Below are 19,607 nucleotides of genomic sequence, written 5' to 3'. Positions count from 1 at the left end.
TTTTCTGAGGCCTATCAGCATCATATCCGCAAACAATCAGGGTGTTCTGCCAATCGAGAGCTCTCTGAAAACTTCGGGCAAATGACAATTCAGAAGTCTTCCCGACACGACCAGAAAATCTTGAACAAAAACAACGAACGCAGCTCCAGAGAGAAAGAGCTCGTTAGTATAGTAAAAAAGAGAGAAAGCTTCTCTTTTACATTTCCAACTCTGCCAAAAGCATTTTGTTTTCCTGTTCGCTCTGTCAAGAGCATGCTTATCTGTCTGCGGAGAGATCCAGTAACCGGTTCCATTCCGCTATCTGATTTGAGAGCATCTTGCTTGAAAAGGTCAGTTGCGGCTAGAAGAGGCAACAAGGCTGTTTGCCTTACAACAGAATTTCTCCATTTAGCAGCCGACTAACGAACCTCTTAACAAACTCCGTTGTCAAGCCATCATGGCTTCTTTCTTTAGCGAATGCTCTTTCTAATTTATTTCAATTTTATTAACGAAGATGTGGAGGTGACTGCGTTTACTTGCAAAGGTACTACGTAATCAAAATGCCTTAGTCCTTCATCCGACTAACGAACAGGAACTTTCGGAGAATTTGTACATGACCCGTTTCTCTAAATCATTTTCTCCCCTTCTTCGACAAGAACTAATGAACATCTTATAAGGTATTTCTCCCGCCTTCTTAGCAAGCCTTCGTAATGTAGTGGTCAGCACGCTCGACGAGAATTCGAATGGTCCATGGTTCGTTACATCCATGAGTCCCGGCGAGGGCATTGCTCATTTTTCATACCTCCTGCTTTGAAAATACCTAATGTCTCTACAACCTTATCTTGAATTCATTTGCATATAGCCTAGAATTTTAAATAACTCAAGTAGGCTGCCTCTTTGTCAACTCGTCACAAGTGCAAAAATGTCAAAGCAGTAATAGATAAAATTCTGACCCACATTTAGCGGATCTTCAAAAGCAGAAATTTGATGATGTATTTGGCATTTTCAGGGGTAAGTTTGATTCTCTACTCAAAAGCTCACTTCCCTCCAGTAATAATAATATTAAAAGTAGAGATACATCTGAAAGGAAAGCTATCATTAATGAAAAAAGTTATAATAAGACTTTTCTAGGGACACTTTCAGATTTATAACACCAACTAAGATAGCAAAATTTATTAAATGTAAACAAATTGGTCAAGAGATAAAGCTAAAGGACAAATTCTTTAGTCTAGAAAATGTCAGACAGCTCTAGTCTTATACGTCAGATGAGTGCAAATGAAAAGGAGACCGGAGACCACTGGGTGAGCAGCTGTGCCGCCACAAAGACTTTCAGCTTTATTGCTCACTCAGAGAGACAATGTTTATTTAAATTTTATAACTATGAAATTTGGATATATACATTAAATCATTATACATAAATATACACATTAAATAGAGTTATGAGAATGATATATATATATATACAAAATTAATTAATTATAATTTGAAAGCTCTGTAACAGCTGCGGAGACGAAAAATCTTGAATCTTGGATATACTTTATGATCTAAATTATCTCAGTTTTCTATGAGATATTTGATTAAGTTACGCAGCTTATTATGAAGAAAGTTACTTTTAAGAAGTTGTTTCAACCAGATTTGTGCGTTGACAGCCGTAAAGGGGCTAAAATGGAGATCTTTGGTTATTGAGCATTCGAGCATATAATGATCTATTGCTCCTATTGAGCCACAGATGGAGTTGTCAGTATGATGGAAGCCAAAAGGATGAAGATGTGAAATAAAAGGTCCATGTGAGGTAAGGAAATATGCTATTGCACTACTTGAAGTTATTAAATTCCTTGACGGTTTTTGTAAGAATAAGTATGTTCGTCTGCCTGTAATGTCTGTTGACCACTTTGCATTCCAGTGTTACGAAATGTACAGGCGCGGTGAGATAGCTTCCCCGCAAAGAAGGTTTAGAATTGCCATAAAATGGCAAGGAAAGACAGGGTTGCCACATTTGGCGACATTTGGCGAAAATATTGGCGAATACCATGGACGGATGGAGAACCTTCTGGAACGAATTCTTACCGGTTTAGCCCAGAATGTTCTCGAAGCCGAAAGCTATATAAACCCTGCTGGTCCACAATTAGTGTGTGCCTCGTCTAGCGAGTTGATAGTCAGTCATTGAGCGAGTGTCTGGAAGTCTAGCGCCGATTTGGTCGTTGAGTACATCGAAGAGTCTTTTAGTGTATCGTGGTTAGTGCATCGTCGAGAGAGTGTGTTAAGCTCCGGGAACAACTGAACCGAAGGGTCGGAAGCTGTGTTCTGTGTGTCGTCGAGTGCATCGCGAGTTGTAGCGTGGAGAGTCTCGAGAGTACGTGGAGTTCTGAGAACGACCGAGCAGAGTCAGGAGCTGTACTCTGGTGCTTTGTAGTAAAGCTGTCTCCACCGTTATTGCATGACAGTGCGAAGGCTGTGTCACTGATTGTTCCAGCGTGTTCATAGTAGATCTTCGACGACTGTAAAAGTGTTTTGGAGCTGTCCTGATTAATATTGATAAAATAAAGTGTGTTTCGATACTTCATCAAGTGTTGTCGTTATTCACTCCAAATCCACACGAACCTCGTACGAAAGTGAAGAAAGAAAATAACATAACAACTGGTCAGGGGCGTAGCTAGGGTTTTCAGCACCCGGGGACAACTGAAGATTTTGCGCCCCTCTCTGTGTGCCACGAATGGAAAACACTTCATTCTAAAATTTCGTACCATCAATTTAGCGCCCCCTGGATGTTGCGCCCGAGGACAGATGTCCCCTTTTGCCCCACCCTAGCTACGCCACTGCAACTGGTGTCAGGAAAGAAAAACGCAACAGTAAGTTCGTCTGCCTGTAACGTCTGTTGACCAATTTGCATTCCATTGTGTTATTAAATCTTTTTCCAATCTTGATTTTAATAAAATAGGATTTGGAAGTGGAAAAATATTGGAATAATAAGTATTGCTTTCTGTCTCTCTTGCTAATGTATCTGCTAATTTCGTTCCTATATATTCCTTTGTGAGTTCTTGTCCAGTGGAGTTTTGGTTTGTATTCTTTATGAAAATCAGCAAGTATGAGTTGTATGTCTTGAACCAAAAATGATTTATTTTTAGCTGTTATTGCTTGTATGCTTGAGGCACTGTCAAATATTATGCAAATGTAAATACAAATGCAAATGAACAGTAGCAGTAGCAGTTATCACCCCTGCATACACACAACTTGTAAAACAACTTTCTACCACATAATAGCTACACTTTTTCGCCTCAGCCGAAGATGTCCTAAAATTTTTCTGCAATAAGAATGCACCATAAGACTTGAATTTTACTATTCCAAATAAAACAGCAACACTTTAAATCACCAAGTCAGTGATAAATATAAAAGCCCTATAAGAATTCATTAATTAAGGGGACATCGTAGCCCCAGTATAGTCTGCAATTCATGCGGTTCTATTGATACAAGATCCAGTATAGTATACAAACTTCTACAGTTAATTAAACATAAAATTAACGCTTCTAGTGGTCGCATTTCAAATAGCAAACTGTAGTACCCAAACAACCAAATTGAAAGTGCTTGTGAACTTTTTGACCTATTATTATGAATTAGAAAGTATTTTTATAGAAACCAGGAAGGGAAGTTTTAAAGGTCCTAGTCCTCAGAAAATAGTTTGTTACAGCGTCGCTAAGTGGACAGATGCACAACCAAATTGACAGATTTAATACTTTGTATGTAGTTACTGTTACTGACAGCAAGCAGCATTACTTAAAGTTTTTCGCAATCTGACAGTAATCAGGTTCGTCATGTATTATACATGTAGACACATTTCTAGTTCAACAATAATCATGTTGAAAAAGATCAAAGCACGAGATATATCCCAGTTAATTATGCTACATCTGCTTTATCTACGCAGTAAAATAATTATGCTGATAAAAATAACTCTAACAGTAGAGGACTGCTTCGTTCAATTTTAAACTGTCACAAATTACTTAAAACTGCAGAAAGGTAAACTGCAGAAAATTAAAAATTGCGATAATAAAATTAATAGGCTCATTTTTGAACATGCAGATAATTTTCATATTATTAAAAGTACACAATAATCAGCTTGTCATGTTGATGATCAATACTAGTCTCATCAACGGCAAATGAAATTAATGAAGAGTCGCAGAATATTTTACTGTTACTGCGATTCAGTTTTATAACATTTGTGTCTTCACCTGGAATTTCGATTTTCATCAGAAACAAAATACTGTCGAAATACGATTCAGATGGGCTCTTGTTAAAATTAAGTACTGAACATACTACCGGTGATGATTTAAGCATAATTCAAATAAAATTAATAGTTATATTTTTGTGAAAAGTATAATTAATTTATGATATAAAATTCCAAGATCTATTAACGAATTCGCAACGGTGCTGCTGCTGGGGTCGAAAATTTTCATTTTAACAAGTTTTTTTATTTTTCTGAGAGACTCACTAGTTAGACATCATTGTCATAATAAATAATGAACTCAGACTTACTTGTATGTCAGAGAAAACAGCATATCCACGCCACGAAAAGCCTGGAAAAATATTTTCTTCATATCCATAACGAACCTGAGTTCCTACTGGAGTTCTACCGTCTTCAATCTCAAATTGGTGCTGAAAAAGTGTTGGGAAATAGTGAGTTTGGAGAGGTTTGTCACATTTTCTCCCACTGATCCTAGGTCGGCATGCACACTGTCCAGTTTGCTTATCACAAATGTTATTCACAGATCCTCCAATATCGCAACCGCAATCTGAAATTTTTATAATTCACATTAAGAAACAGGAAGGTAAAATATAAGGATGAGAAGCTTTTTAATTATATTAAAAAAGCATTTCATACATATTGCACTAATTCTGGGCATAATCCATTAATTTATGCCCAAAACTTAAACTCTTCGAATGTTGTAAAAAACTGCTGCAATAAAATTGTTTTACAAAGCAGATGATATTAGAAAAATAGTTCATAAATGGTAATATACCTTTACATCCAAATAAGTTATCATTATCTAATTCGTGGTATCCTTCTTTGCATTCCGAACATTGTCGTGAACCTACATTTGGTTTGCAATTGCACTGACCCTGTGTCTTTCCACAGACAGCTATTCCACCAACAGTGCCACCCAAAAAGCAATTGCAATCTAAAAAAAAGAAACAAAACAAAAAAAACAAAAAGAAAAAAAAAAAAAAAAGAAAAAAAAAAGAAAAAAAAGTAAAATATTTAATAAATACAACTACAGTATGAAAACATTCATCAAGTTGTTTTGCTTTAAGTTCTCGTAAATAAGTGTTTTATTTATAAACGCACAGAAATACATATGAAATATTAATGGGTACATACGGAAAATCCCGTCGACCACAAGAGATGACGCCAATAGCGCCAAAAAAAAAAAAAACATTTACTAAGTACAAGAAAAAACGTTCTATTCTTATTTTTCTTTCAAATTTATTATATTATCATTTATTTATATTTAATTTTCATTAAAAATTTCCATTATTTTGTATTAAGGAGATATACTGTAAAAGCAATTATTTTCGCTATGTTTTAATTTTCGCGAGAAAATATGTGTCTCGTAAAATACTACACACACACAACACTTTTTTTTTTTTTTTTTTTTTTTTTTTTTTTTTTAGGGTCGGTAAGATTTTATAACTTTGAAAATATTCAACAGCACGCTCTTCTGTAGTAGGCAGGTCCCAAAGTTTAACCTTTTTTTTTTCGCTAATGCATGATAGAGGGGGGAAAAAAGAGTTTTACTGAAGAATAATACCTAAACATGTAATCAAGGTTACATCAAACCCAGTGTGCTTGAAGAAGACTTGGCGAAAAATCGCGTAGCTTGGCGTCTTTTCTTTAATAGGCAAAAATGGTCGACGGGAATTTCCGTAACTAATTGTTACATTACCATTGTTAACATTAGTTTAATGCTAGTGAAATTAGTTTATACCTAATGTTAGTGAAACAAGCATTTTCCGTTAAAGAAAAATTAATGCGAAATATGAAAATATAATTATAATTTATTTTCTTTACTTATTAATGATGAATTTTCATTGCAACAGTACGTGCTTTGAATAAATAAATCAATTACATTTTTAGGACAAATAATGCTTTGTGCATAATTTTCTAGAATATGGTCATGCGTTACCGGTAGCATATTTCATAAGTGCACATCAGCGTAGCCACTGAGGGAGGGGCGTCCAAAAATGGACCAATGAGCTTCTACTGCTCTTGTGACGCTAATTCTTCATGCACGTGAGCGTATGTTATGTTTTAATTTGTATTTGTTTCGTAGTTATAAATAATACAATAGTACAAAATCTCTGAGTGCTTTCGTTTTATGAGTATAATTAATCGCTGGCATTTCCCTTTCGCGATTTTTATCATGCATTAATATTTGGATTGACGTTCACGGCATATTATCGCTCTCGAGAAAATGACTCAAGTTACAATTAGCCTCGAATATTATGGATTTACTAACACCTGCTGATTAAGAGAATTCAAGTGTATAGTTTTGTTTTAATTGAGCTGAGAAAGGCTGGAAGTTTTACAATGAATCTAGTGTTTTCTTGTTTCAATGCTTGCATTCTTTTTGTTTGTATATATTTCAAATTCTTTCAGCCAGGTAGCGAAATCTTCACAATTGCTTATATTTGATCTAACTTCGCAATGAAAATTTTCAAAAGAAATCGACGATGCTTTAATTATTTTGTACAGAAAATTGCGTGGCAGAATATTTTCAACCATCTTGTTTAAATCTTAAAGCACGCGAGAGATCATGACAGAAAAATTACTGGATGCCCATTGGTCCATCCTAGAAGCCACTCCCTCGGTGGCTACGCAGATGTGCATTTATGAAATATGCTTACCGGTATCTACGACGAACGTAAAGTAAGCTACCGCTCTAAGTAACAGCCAGTAGAGTAAATTGACCTCAAGGATAACAATCAAAGCTTAGAACTTTTAAATATTCATTATTTTATGTCATATGCTCAATTGGCTCCCACAAAACTAAAAATTTAAATATTTTCGGGTAAATTTATTGAAAATAATCCCAGTGATTATGAACTACTTTAAAATAATTTAAATATCCTAATTTCATGTTATGAATAGCATTCAGGTTTAGGCAAGTTTTTATTATTATTAATTAGCATTCAGGCAAGTTTTTATAATTATTAATTATCAGATATACACTACGATAAGTAGCATGCTAAAGTTGCGTAATGTGTGATGATCGTGTTCACATTGTGGGTTTCAACCCTTTTATCTAACAACTAAATGTGGAGGAACCTAGTGGACAGCTAAGCAAGTAATCGCTCTAGTTCAGTAACAGAAACGTAAACTCGAGAAGGGTTAATTACCCTTTATTGCTCAAAATGAGAATGAACAGTTGGCCCCTTTCTCGGGATGTACAGGAAAGCCTCCAATTGGGTTTCAACGCAAAATAACAAGAAATAAGTACTTAATTAATACCTAACTAAAGACATATAGCCTAAGATCTCAAATTCTAAGAAGTTGCCCCCTAAATATCGAATTAGCTAGCGAAGCTATAACCAGCTCGTAATACGGCCAATCGTAGTACAGCTTTGAGAAAACGTGGCCAAAAAGCAAACGCGCGCTAGTCAGAAACTCTGAGCCTCTCTCTGGAAGTTCTAAGTACTGGGTCATTGCTTGTCTGAGTGGTGTACGACCTAAGTCTTTACCACTTTATTTCTGTCCTAAAAAGGAAAAAAAAAAAAAACCGTAAGTAATAAAAAAAAACTGGCATAAAAACCAGTGCAAAATGGCGTCCATTCTTGGGCAATGCCAAAAATAACGGACGATGAGCCATGCTAGGCCCGAACTCATGAAGACAGGATCTGTAAGACTTGACTTTACCCGCTCAGCTATGGATCGTTGCGTAACACCAAAACCAATTAGCGCGCCTCGAATTAAGCGTCTTGAACAAAAGTTCTACAGATCTGAAAGCGATGAGAAACTCTGGAAGTCAATTAAAGTTCGATTTAAATATTACTCTTACTCATTTGCATTAAACGCAATTCTAAAAACACATTCTGGCAGGAAATTGTAAGCTGAAATTAGGAGAGATAGGAAAGGAGCTTTAACTTAAAATAACTGTTAAAAACTTAGGATAAACCCTACAAGATTCCTAAAGACTGAGGAATATTGTGGAAAGGCAAGGGGGGCAGGAATGCTAAGTAAATATTACCTTGCTGATCTAGAATCTAGAAACAAAGTTTATGAAAGTATAAAAAAATTTGAAAAGACCTGTAAAACATATATATACAATATCAATTATGCGAAACATTTTTAGCGTGTAACACATGGCTATTTGTTACAAATGAGATAGTTTTTCGCAAAAATTATATTTTAAAGAAAAATAAAAAAATATTTTGATTACCTTCACAACCCAAAGGATTACTTATTTTCAGATTCCAGTACAATGGTTTACACTCATTGCAAATTCGTCCACTTACGCGCTCTTTACATTCACAGAGTTTACCACTTGTAAGACTACCACATCCGAGGAAAGTTGGTAGAACGCCTGCTGGATTACAGTTGCATTCTAAAGCAAAAGGAAAAAAAAAATCCATAAATACTTATAGATCAATTATTTTGCTATGATATTATGTATATGATAGAATAGTTTAAAAAATTATCCATAAAAAGCATGAAAATTTTCTGAAAGTCAAAATTAAACCGTGAGTTCTCTGATTAAACAGAATTTGAACTTCAGTTAGCACTCATCCCCAGCAAGACCTTCAAATTATTTAAACTAATACTGCTTTAAACTTGCTCAACCTAATCAATAATCTAAGCACCATTTCTTCTGAATTCGCCTTTGCTCCAATAAAGTACAGTTATTAATTATTACTTAAACAAGTAATATAAAAAAATTTTAAAGTCAATTCCTACTTCCAATTAAAAAACTGTATTAACATCAAGTGTCATCCATTACAGATTTAAAAAAGTGTGAGTGAACTTGAGTGAATGAATAAAAAGTATTTTATTAAGGATTGAAAATTTGAACAAGATATAGGGAGAGTGTGATCTAATAGTAAGAATTTAATAAAAATTTTAACTCACAACCTCGATTAATTTTAAATGGTTTAAAGCCTAATTCAAAATTGATATATAGCTTACAAGTTTGTCTAAATGATACACATATAAACGTAAATGAAAATTATTGAAATCCCTAATTCAATTCTTAAATTGAAAAGCAAAGATCAGAGACACGTAAGTAAGAAGCATAATAAAAAATTTTAACTTCGATCAATTTACCTCCAGAATGTGAAAGGTCAGAACGCCACGTTTGGTAATTTAATGTTATGCTCAAATGACAAGTAAAAGAGGTGGAAAAGCAACTAAACGCTAATGTATTGCGTGATTATATATATATATATAACTCTGAATTTAAAAAATACATGCGATCAGTTTAATTTCATATTAATGTATTGCGTGATTATATATATATATAGAACTCTGAATTTAAAAAATACATGCGATCAGTTTAATTTCATATTAATATAGCAGCACTCTTACATTCCGGTAACATTAATACCTAGAAATTGGCTTACAACAGAAAATGGAAAAACACAGATATTGACCCATAACGGTAATCTGTTATGTCAGAGTATTAAACATATGGCAGACTTTTCGCAACATTTCACATGCATACTGTTCTGATATAAACAGCATCCTTAAACGTTTGCCACAACTGCTAAAAAATTAAGCATTTCTGGCTTTTATTTTCAGCAACAAATTTTTTCTTTCAGAAAAATCTTCTTTTTTAAATCATACGCAGATGTAAACAAACTCCGCATTAAAAAGATCACTTTTCCTTGCTATCTTATTAGTAAACTTCCCATATCGGATCCAGCCCATAGTTAAATTTTACTTTATTATCATATACAGTATGGTTAGATAAAAATGATCTTACTCTGACAGAAAAAAAATTAATAGGTCACTGAAAATAATTGTACGCAACTAAAATTAGAGACAATGCTTGAGATATTCCAACTTTAATTTCAAAACAGTTAGGAAATGGAAATTTAAAAACCTAGCAAAAAATTCCAATGAAATAACTACAGTAATTTCTTACCAATTTTTTAGAGTCGTTGCCCTTAAGAAAACTAACAGAACCACTTGCAAAATGGGAAGAAAAGCAAGACTGAAATGGAAACAGCGCTTGAAAGCTTTTGGCGCCGAATTTTCGTTTAAATTTAAATTTCGCATTAAGGAACATGGGGCATATGTTAGAAAAAAGGAAACACAGAAGTCCTCTGTTGTCCAGCACTGTTGGTCCGAAAATCACATTTTCAATTTTTCGGCAGCCAAAATTATTTAAAAAAAACATCTTCCATTGGTTAACTACATTTTCTACAGGCGTTTCACATTCAAAAAATCTTTCTGTTCTAGTTAACAACCCTAATTCCAATTCATCTTTGCCCTTCAGCTTTTAAGGAAATTATGTTTTAGTTTTCGTTTCATCAATAGATGGCGCCAGTAGCTTAACTCCTGTCTTGCCATTCTTATCTTATCTTATTTAATCACTATATCTTATCTAATCACTATATCTTATCTCGTTCATTTGCGCTTTGACAGCTGAGCATGATGGTTCGGTAAAACCATCGAAACTAGTCCTGTAAAATTTTACAAATAATAACGCTGATTTTTGTTGTTTGACTTCTAAATTAATAAACGTTCCTTTATCTATCATTTTAGTAACTCCACCTTTTCTCAGCATACATAACGATTTATGCTTGCGCTTATTAGTACTAGCACAATCTTCTGCACTTATGGGTATTTTATTTGATATACTGAAGAGTAACAAATATAGCTGAATATAATAAATTAACAGGACAGCAAAGCCAACGCATGTGCCTGCGTGTAAACAGATTTTGAATCTTGAGAAAGCATCAGCCCTGATGAGAAGATCCACACATTAATGGAGGCAGATTCAAAATGTGCCGGATTATGGGAGTAATCTGGCAAGAGACATAGGGTTATAAAGATGTATAACTAATTGAGATAATAATAAAAACTAATACTTAATAACTAATACTAAAAACTACGTAAAAATAGAAGAAATCTATAAATAATACAATAAAATAAAAATTCTTCAAATACTAAAGAATAATTCTTTTAAATAATGCATTGTTAATGTTACTAACAATTAAAAAAATGCGCAATATTTTCTCTGTAATTCAAAATTAAACATCTCCTTGAATGTTTGTTATAATATCCTATGTAAATATACGTACTTACCTTAATTTCTCGGCTTAATAAGCATGAGAATTACGTTTTTATAAGCAATAAAAGTTATGTTCAAATGTAGCAGTTACCTTCACAGTAGGGGTAATTGTAGAATCCTTCTTTGCAGGTATCGCATTTTATACCAGCGAAGTTATTTTTACAAACACAGTGACCTTCATTATTGCATGAAACTCCAATAGATCCAGTAGCTTCACAGTCACAAGCTGCAAAATATAAAATTACATAAGCAAAAGCATTTTAATTTTTTTTTTTTTTTTTTTTTTTTTTTACATAGAAAGGAAAGAAGTGCTTACAGTAGCAATCGGGAAAATTATAATAGCCTGGAGAACACTGATCACATTTTAGCCCAGCATAATTTATTAAGCACTGGCATCTCCCACTGATGTCACATACTGATCCGGAAGATCCAGCTTCATGACATTTGCATTCTGTTAAAAAGTACAAAATTAAATGTGAATGCTAGAAATAAACTACATTTAATTACATAATGCAGGAAATAAACTATGTTAATATACGATAATTCAAAACATATAGTTCAATGATTTAAAATGCATATATTTTTTAAACATATAGCATAAAATATATCGTTTGAAATATACATTCTAAAGTTATTCATCTCATTCAATGATATTTTATAAAGCAAATACTAATTATGATATCTTACCTGTAGCAATAAATTTACACACACTCCATGTATGACTATTACTAAAGCTAAGAAAATGAGAATTCGTCCTTTTATATTACATAAAAAATTGTAATAAGCAAAGCGTCAAATAGTAGACTGCATCATATTTATGCTTGTTTTTTTGGTCGCATTGTATATATTTACATGATACTGCATATACTGTATATCTTATATACTTTACTTCGTATATGCTTTATCTTTCATTTCTTGTGTGCTATGTATTTTAAAGCATCAAATATGTATCGCATCATGTTTCGTTTTCTTATAGTATCCAATGGCAGATTGTGAACAGCTGCAGAAAAAAACATGAACAAAGAATATAGAATACAGCAACACAATATAAAAAAAGGCTGCAACAGAGTCCATTAATCTAACATATCTCTTGCCTCCCAGTAACGCTCAGCGAGAAAAGTCTTGCGCAGAGCAGGACAATGGGGTAGATGTACGGCATCCATCACCTCACCAAAGCTGAACAGAGTGCACATCGGAGAAAGAACAATTTTGAATCTATGGAGATGATATCGTAGGCAGTCATGTCCGGTGGTAAGGCGGAATTCAGCGACCGCTCTACGCCTTGGGCCATTACACAAATTATGAAAAGCATTCTTCCAAAACTCAATGAGAAACACGACGACAGAGATTTTTCTGAGCACGTACTTTGAAAGATCTTTTAATAACATCCCTACCAGTATGGAAAGCCATAGGACCAGAAATATTCTGCGTGATTAAAGCACCCTTTTTTTGCCAGGAAATCGGCTTTCTCGTTATCCCACAGTGGGCAGGAACCCACTGGAGAACTTAGTTTTTTCAAGGGATGTCAGGGTTTTTAGGCAATCCAATACGTCCTGTGATATGGCATTTTTATAGTGTGTGTATATCGTGCATCATATATTATCCATCTGCTCTTGTATACCTAACTGTATTACGTTACTAATTTAATTGCACCATGTTATTATTATTAACTGCACTGTATTATTATTATCTGTATCGTATTTATACTGTCTTTGTCTTTTGCTCTTGTTTAATAGTACCGTTTATACACATGCTAGTAACTGATCTCATAATTTGTAACCTACGTCCAAAGCTTGTAACGGTTCTCAGATCTCCCTTTAGCGAAATCTAAGTTCATTTATGGATGGTTATCTGTTTGCCAAGGCACATTTGCCCGCTCCTGAGTTCATTCTCTTGCCAATTCTGAACCACTTTTGAGTTTATTCTCTTGCAAAGTCAATTCTGAGTACATTCTCTTGCCAAGTCAATTCTGACCCACTTCTGAGTTCATTCTCTGGCCAAGTCAATTCTGACCCACTTCTGAGTTCATTCTCTGGCCAAGCCAATTCTGACCCACTTCTGAGTTCATTCTCTAGCCAAGTCAATTCTGACCCACTCCTGAGTTCATTCTCTTGCCAAGTCAATTCTGAACCACTCCTGAGTTCATTCGCTTGCCAAGTCAATTTTGACCCACTCCATTATGCATAGCCTGAAGGTGTAGAGACATTAAGTTATTTGGAAGCAGGAGAAGTGAAAAATGAGCAATGCTCTCGCCGTGTCTCGAACCACGTACCTCTCGAATACACGTCGAGCGTGCTGACCGCTACACAACGAAGGCATGCTAAGAAGGCGAAAGAAATACCTTACATACTCCCCCTTTTTTGAAGGGCGACTGGGGTTTAGGGGACTCAATCGCCAAGGCCTGGTGATGAAGAATCATCATTCACCACCTTTTAGTTCGGGCGCCACTGTAGAGACATTAGGTTATTTCGAAGCAGGAGACGTGAAAATGAGCAATGGTCTCGCTGGGACTCGAACCACGGACCTCTCGAATACGCGCTGAGCGTGCTGACTACTACACCACGAAGGTATGCTAAGAAGGCTTTTGGCTATTTTAACAGAATCTGATACGCTCCTGAAAAATTTTAAATGATGATATCTCGGATAATTTTGATCACATAGGGATATCAAGTCATAGTCAAATTGAGGGGAGTGTGTGGGGGGATTTTGATCCCCCCACACACTCCCCTCAATTTGACTATGAGAAATATTTTTTCCTTTGAGCCTTTTTCTCCTGTGAACTTCAAAGATTTGAGTATTCGTATAATTTTATTCTGAAGACGTGTTTAACTTATTTCATAAACTGAAATCGTAAGTCTAACTAAGTATTAACGAGATACTTAGTAGAGTAGTCTTTATGAAACAACCTATATTATGGAACACAAAGATTAGAAGCTTACATTTTATTGAATATAATGGCTGCTTTTTTTGGTAATGAACACTACCGATGTATCAGTATCTGTATCTAGGAAGAACGGTCTAGAAAGCGAATAGAAACTGAATTAAAATCATTTCTCTGATTTTGAATGCTCAGTATATATATTTATACACTCCTAGAATGCTAGCTTTTGGTGTTTAATTGCCAATGATTGAGTATACGCATCTAGCTCCTACTAAAATGTGCGGATAAATAGAAATGGAAGTTGATAATGGACAAGTTGATAGTGGATTATTTGATAATAGAAACTCTTAAATGTTTGTTTTACAATATTAAAGAAATGGTCGTGATTAGACAAAATGAATGACTACTACTCAACAGAATCCTTCTCCATGCGTATATAAAAATAGATGACTGACCTAAACTAATAATTTTGCTACTTTCATTGTGTAAAGAAAAAATAGAATTTAATGCAAAATTAATAATAAATATTTTATATAATACACATTTACCTTCACAAAGTGGATACCCAAAAAATCCAGGAGCACATCTGTCACAACTAGGACCTCCATAACCAGGTTTACACAAACATACACCAGTCGCACTGTCACATATTTCTTCTAGGCAGCCAGTAGGATCACAAGCACAGTCTAAATATTGTAAAAATATAAAACTAAAGGTTTATGAGAAATCGGCAAAAATTAAAGAGCTGTAAAATTAATTGCCGAATAAATTATTCAAAATGAAACTTTGACGGAATGACAAAATATTCCATTGGATGCTTTTCAATAACAATTTGCAACAATTTTAATACCATTTTCAAATTAACTTTTAAAATTAAACCTATAAAAGAGTTTATGTTGCTTAGTGTATAGGGAAAATTTCTGTGCCAACATGATTAAAAAATGATTATGCTTAACGTTTTCCAAAATTTATGGAGGAATCGTATATTGTTGCAATTTTATTACATGATTACATAGAATTTTCCCCTCCAATTTCATTAAATATGGCATTTGATAGTTATTTTATTTATGACAGCATAAACTTATTATTAATAGTTCAATGTACTTCTGTTTGTGAAAATTATAACACCATGAAACAGTCATGCGAATAAACTGAAAAAAAATTATAGTTATTGCAATGGAATGAATGATATGCAAAATGATTAGAATTTTGAGTGATAGTTAGATGAGTAGTTTCCGTTGAACTATCGTGGGTAAAAGTTTACAACTGGGTGCCCGTGTATTTTTTTGACGCCAAGATAGGCGCCAGAAAGGCACAATTTCAAGATGGCCACTTCATAAAACCAAAATAAGAAGTCAAAGAATTGCACAAACTCCATGTCCATGTGCACATCTATTTTCACTTATAAAAAATCAGACAATTGCACAAACTAGGCACTGCGCACTGCCTTAACTTTGTTCAATGTACACATCGATCTATTTTCACAAAAAAAATCAGGAAGCTAAAACAAAGTTAAAATTATCATGGTAACCAGAAATGGGGTTTCATCGCCCAAACTGAACAAAATTTGTCGCTAATCGAAGGGGCACACAATTCTACACTAGATCCCTATCGTGTTAGCCGTATAAATAGAGGACCGTAGCTGAACATCAAAAGTACTGCTGCATTATCTTCCAGGGATAAACATTTCATAAGTCGTTGACAAAGGGTCCATTATGAGTAAGTTACGCAATCTGAACGGGGGCGAATGATCGGCCTGCGAGAAGGAGGACCTTCTTATCGTGAATTCGCACTTGGTATGGAGCACAACGGCCTCGTTCGTGATGTGTGTGTGGAAGCATTGGGCTCAAGAGAACAGCACATGTCGCAGACTTGGCAATGGACTACGAAATGTCAAGTCAGAACGAAATGACAGACACTTCATTAGCATAGCAGTAATGTGAAGCTTCATTTCCACAACTGGCACGATGTTGAAGTATTGGTGCAAGTTTTGCATCGTCAGCTTCAACAGTTCGCCGACGTCTGCTGCGCCCTGGATTGCATGCATGTGTTCTTTTGTGCAAGATACTCGTGATGCAATATCATCGAATACCTGAGGTTACAATAGGCCTCTAAACATTGCCATTGGCATGCCGATTGGCAACAGATCTTTTCCAATGTACCCCGCTTCAGTCTCGAGTGCAACAATGATCGAGTACGCGTTACACGTTCTAGGGATTAAATGCATCTTTTACAGTGCGATATCCAACATCAAACTGGATAATGACCAAATGCGACAATAGGCAATGGGCGATCTCATCTTCTAATAACTGTAGGCACTCTTCGCCGGCAATCACTATATCAAGGAGGCTGAGGAGCCCTAAATCGTACCTTTCATTCAAAAGAAAAACGCACTGTCGCATGTTTGTAGAAAAGCTAACGAATTCTACTCAGCATGTAAGGTAGCGTTTTGTTCTTGACCTACCCATTTACTAGACAAGTTGCTCATTGAACATGTCTGAGATTTTACTGACCGACAACTCGTTTGTAAGACTGGAGAATACGGATCAACTTTAGACTTGAACAGAAGTAATATGTGCCTGTTCTGTTCAAGTATGTAAGACTTGAACAGGAGTAATATTGAACAGAGAAGTGCCATTCCTCATGTAAACACTGAACCTATTTGATTCAATGCCACGACGACTGCGCATTCTAACTGCAGCGCATAGCGGCTTCACAGAATACTTATCTTTAGTATTTAATAATCTGGTATTGTTCTGTAAATTTAATCGCTTGCTTTGTATCACGATAGGTCATATGTGGAATAAATTTCCTTCAGTTCTGATGATTCCTTCACGGTGATACAATTTATGAGTTAGCATGTGAAACTGAAGAGTTTATTTGAAATTTATGAGTGAGCATATGAAATATTTTACTACCGCTTGAAAAACATGATGGTTTTTTTATATAACTTTTTAGCCTATTTATATTAAGTGACCATTTTCAGCATTTTTCTTTCAATATTTCTTCTTGATTTAAATTTTGCCTGATTTACAAAGTCATATACCGATTTAGTTTTTATTGTAATATTTTGAATATTTTGCGATTTCTATGAAAAGAAACTACAACAAAATATTAATAAATTTATGAATGAAACTGGCAGACATTTTGCTTAATGGAATTAGTTAATTAATCATAGCTAATTAACAAACTCATTATGTTTCCTAATTTAATATTCCATATCAACATCATTAAGCAATTACATTTATTTAAAAATAATACATTTGCTTTACAAATGTGCGGCCCGTGAATGGCCGAGTGGTTAATGCTGTTTTACATATGTAGTTTACCTTGAGTTAGATTCCCTAACAAACGGGCTGACAGTATCAGGTTTTCGTAGTTTTCCCCTAAAAATCATATAACACTGAATAGAAATATGTTTTCCTTAGAAAGTTCTACTTGAAAAGCAACCTTTTCTGCAGGCTGACAGCGCTCTTGCATTTTACTATATTCCATCAACAACCAACTATTAAAAATGTGCACTCTAAAAAGAAATGCATGCAACTGTGACTGGCCGCCGTAAAGTGATGGTTTGTGCCTGAGCTGTGCTTACGTAACTTTTTCACCTGAGGCAAAGAAGTAAATATACGACCCTATACACACTGCAAAGTATCACAAAATGCAAGTTAACTATAGATGTACGCTTTTAAATTTCTTAATTTCTGAATAAATGATTCAAGCGCAAGTAAAAACAATCACAAAGAGCCAGACATATCAAGTATTTTCGCTATTCTCCAATTTATCACAGATGATCTTCGAAAACAGGAGTAAAAATGGATATTTTCTTCCAAAGAAACATCATGTAAAATCCAAGCACTCCAGTACCAAAAATCGGTGTCCGCCGATAACATCGCGGCAAAAACATCGCGGACGAAAACGTCGCGGAGAAAACAACGCAAGGCGAAAACGTCGTGCTACAAAACATCGTGGGAGAACACATCGCAAAGAAAAAACATCGCAGTTCTAAAACATCGTGGTACAAAACATCGTCGTCGAAAATAAAGCGGTTCAAAAACTTCGCAGTTTAAAAACATCGTCGTCGAAAATATCGTGGTAAAAAATAAAGTATCTACAAATCATCGCATGACGATAACATCGCAGACATGCTTTTTTCAGGCTTTAATAACTGTAAATGGATATTCCCATAATGATTTGTGAGCGCAAGATGTAAGGAAGGATAATTTTTACTTTCATATTTTTTATTAAATATTAAATTTTTGCTGAGAAAATAAGAAGAAAACTTAAGCATAGAAAATTAATGCAACTTATAGCACTTAATAGAATTTTAAATCGACATAGTTAACTAACAAAGACCATTAATAAATAATTTTTTATAAAGATTTTACAGGTAATTTTTCATAAAAAGTATAATCTATTAAGTTGCATTTAATTTAGTTAATAAAAAAATGTGAAAGTAAAAATTATCCTTCCTTACATCACTTGCGCTCGCAAATCATTATGGGAATATCCATTTACAGTTATTAAAGCCTGAAAAAAGCATATCTGCGATGTTATCGTCATGCGATGATTTGTACATACTTTATTTTTTACCACGATATTTTCGACGACGATGTTTTTAAACTGCGAAATTTTTGAACCGCTTTATTTTCGACGACGATGTTTTGTACCACGATGTTTTAGAACTGCGATGTTTTCTCCCACGATGTTTCGTAGCACGACGTTTTCGCCTTGCGTTGTTTTCTCCGCGACGTTTTCGTCCGCGATGTTTTTCCCGCGATGTTTTCAGCTGTAACCCCAAAAATCACTTGAAATATTAAAAAAAATTGAATTTTAAATGTCAATATTTAATAACACCCGCGTAATTATATTCCTGTAAAACGTTTCTGAGAGTTACAAACACTTCTAAAAATTACATCTTAGAAAAACGCCACCGAGCATAGTTGAGTAGCATCTGAGTTGTATTAAGAGAGCAATGCTGTAATCGATGACAACAACTGCTTTCTAAATCACAGATTTTACAGTAATCGAAAAGCTCTTCTTTTATACCACCAGCACCATAAACATAGCATTAAGAAGCCTGTAAACTTTAGTCGTAACGAACTAGTTTGCTTTTACGAAAGTTGTGCTGTCCTGGTATTTTATAAAAGGCCTGCTTGCTATAAGATCGTAAAAATTAGTTTATTTGGGAGGCAAAACATTCGCAGCAACAATGATCCACACATTCCTCCGAATCGAACTTCAAATGCAAGAGCAACAGTGAAAGCGTTCAGTGCATCCGAACCCACAGCATAAAATAATATTATTACTGCAAGTACTGCTTTCAGAATTCCAGACTTGAAAGACTCAACGCTCGGCGTAAGTTGCTAATTATTACTAAGATGTTTCTAGAGACATCCCGACGTTTTTTAAGCATTTTTAGAGTACCCAGTCTAATCTAAATCTTCTAAAACAAAAAATATGTAAAC

The 19,607-nt window shown here is 34.6% G+C and overlaps 1 protein-coding gene across 1 annotated transcript in view; it reads right to left on the bottom strand.

Moving 5' to 3' along the window:
- LanA (laminin subunit alpha) overlaps window positions 1-19,607 on the bottom strand; it is a 189,291-nt gene that overhangs the window by 121,127 nt on the left and 48,557 nt on the right. The window contains exons 8-13 of the mRNA XM_085826882.1: window positions 14,691-14,828; window positions 11,578-11,712; window positions 11,353-11,487; window positions 8,409-8,573; window positions 4,992-5,150; window positions 4,507-4,763 (exon numbers count right to left, since the gene is read on the bottom strand). Coding sequence (XP_085683008.1) covers window positions 4,507-4,763; window positions 4,992-5,150; window positions 8,409-8,573; window positions 11,353-11,487; window positions 11,578-11,712; window positions 14,691-14,828 — 989 coding nt within the window. The remainder of the gene's footprint in view (window positions 1-4,506; window positions 4,764-4,991; window positions 5,151-8,408; window positions 8,574-11,352; window positions 11,488-11,577; window positions 11,713-14,690; window positions 14,829-19,607) is intronic.

This window comes from Stegodyphus dumicola, chromosome 11, assembly GCF_044657685.1.
Source record: "Stegodyphus dumicola isolate Sdum_Otavi_A_Nest chromosome 11, ASM4465768v1".
In the NCBI taxonomy this organism is placed as follows: Eukaryota; Metazoa; Arthropoda; class Arachnida; order Araneae; family Eresidae; genus Stegodyphus; species Stegodyphus dumicola.
The sequence above is the reverse complement of the archived record's forward strand: the minus strand, read 5'-3'. Positions and strand labels throughout refer to the sequence as shown.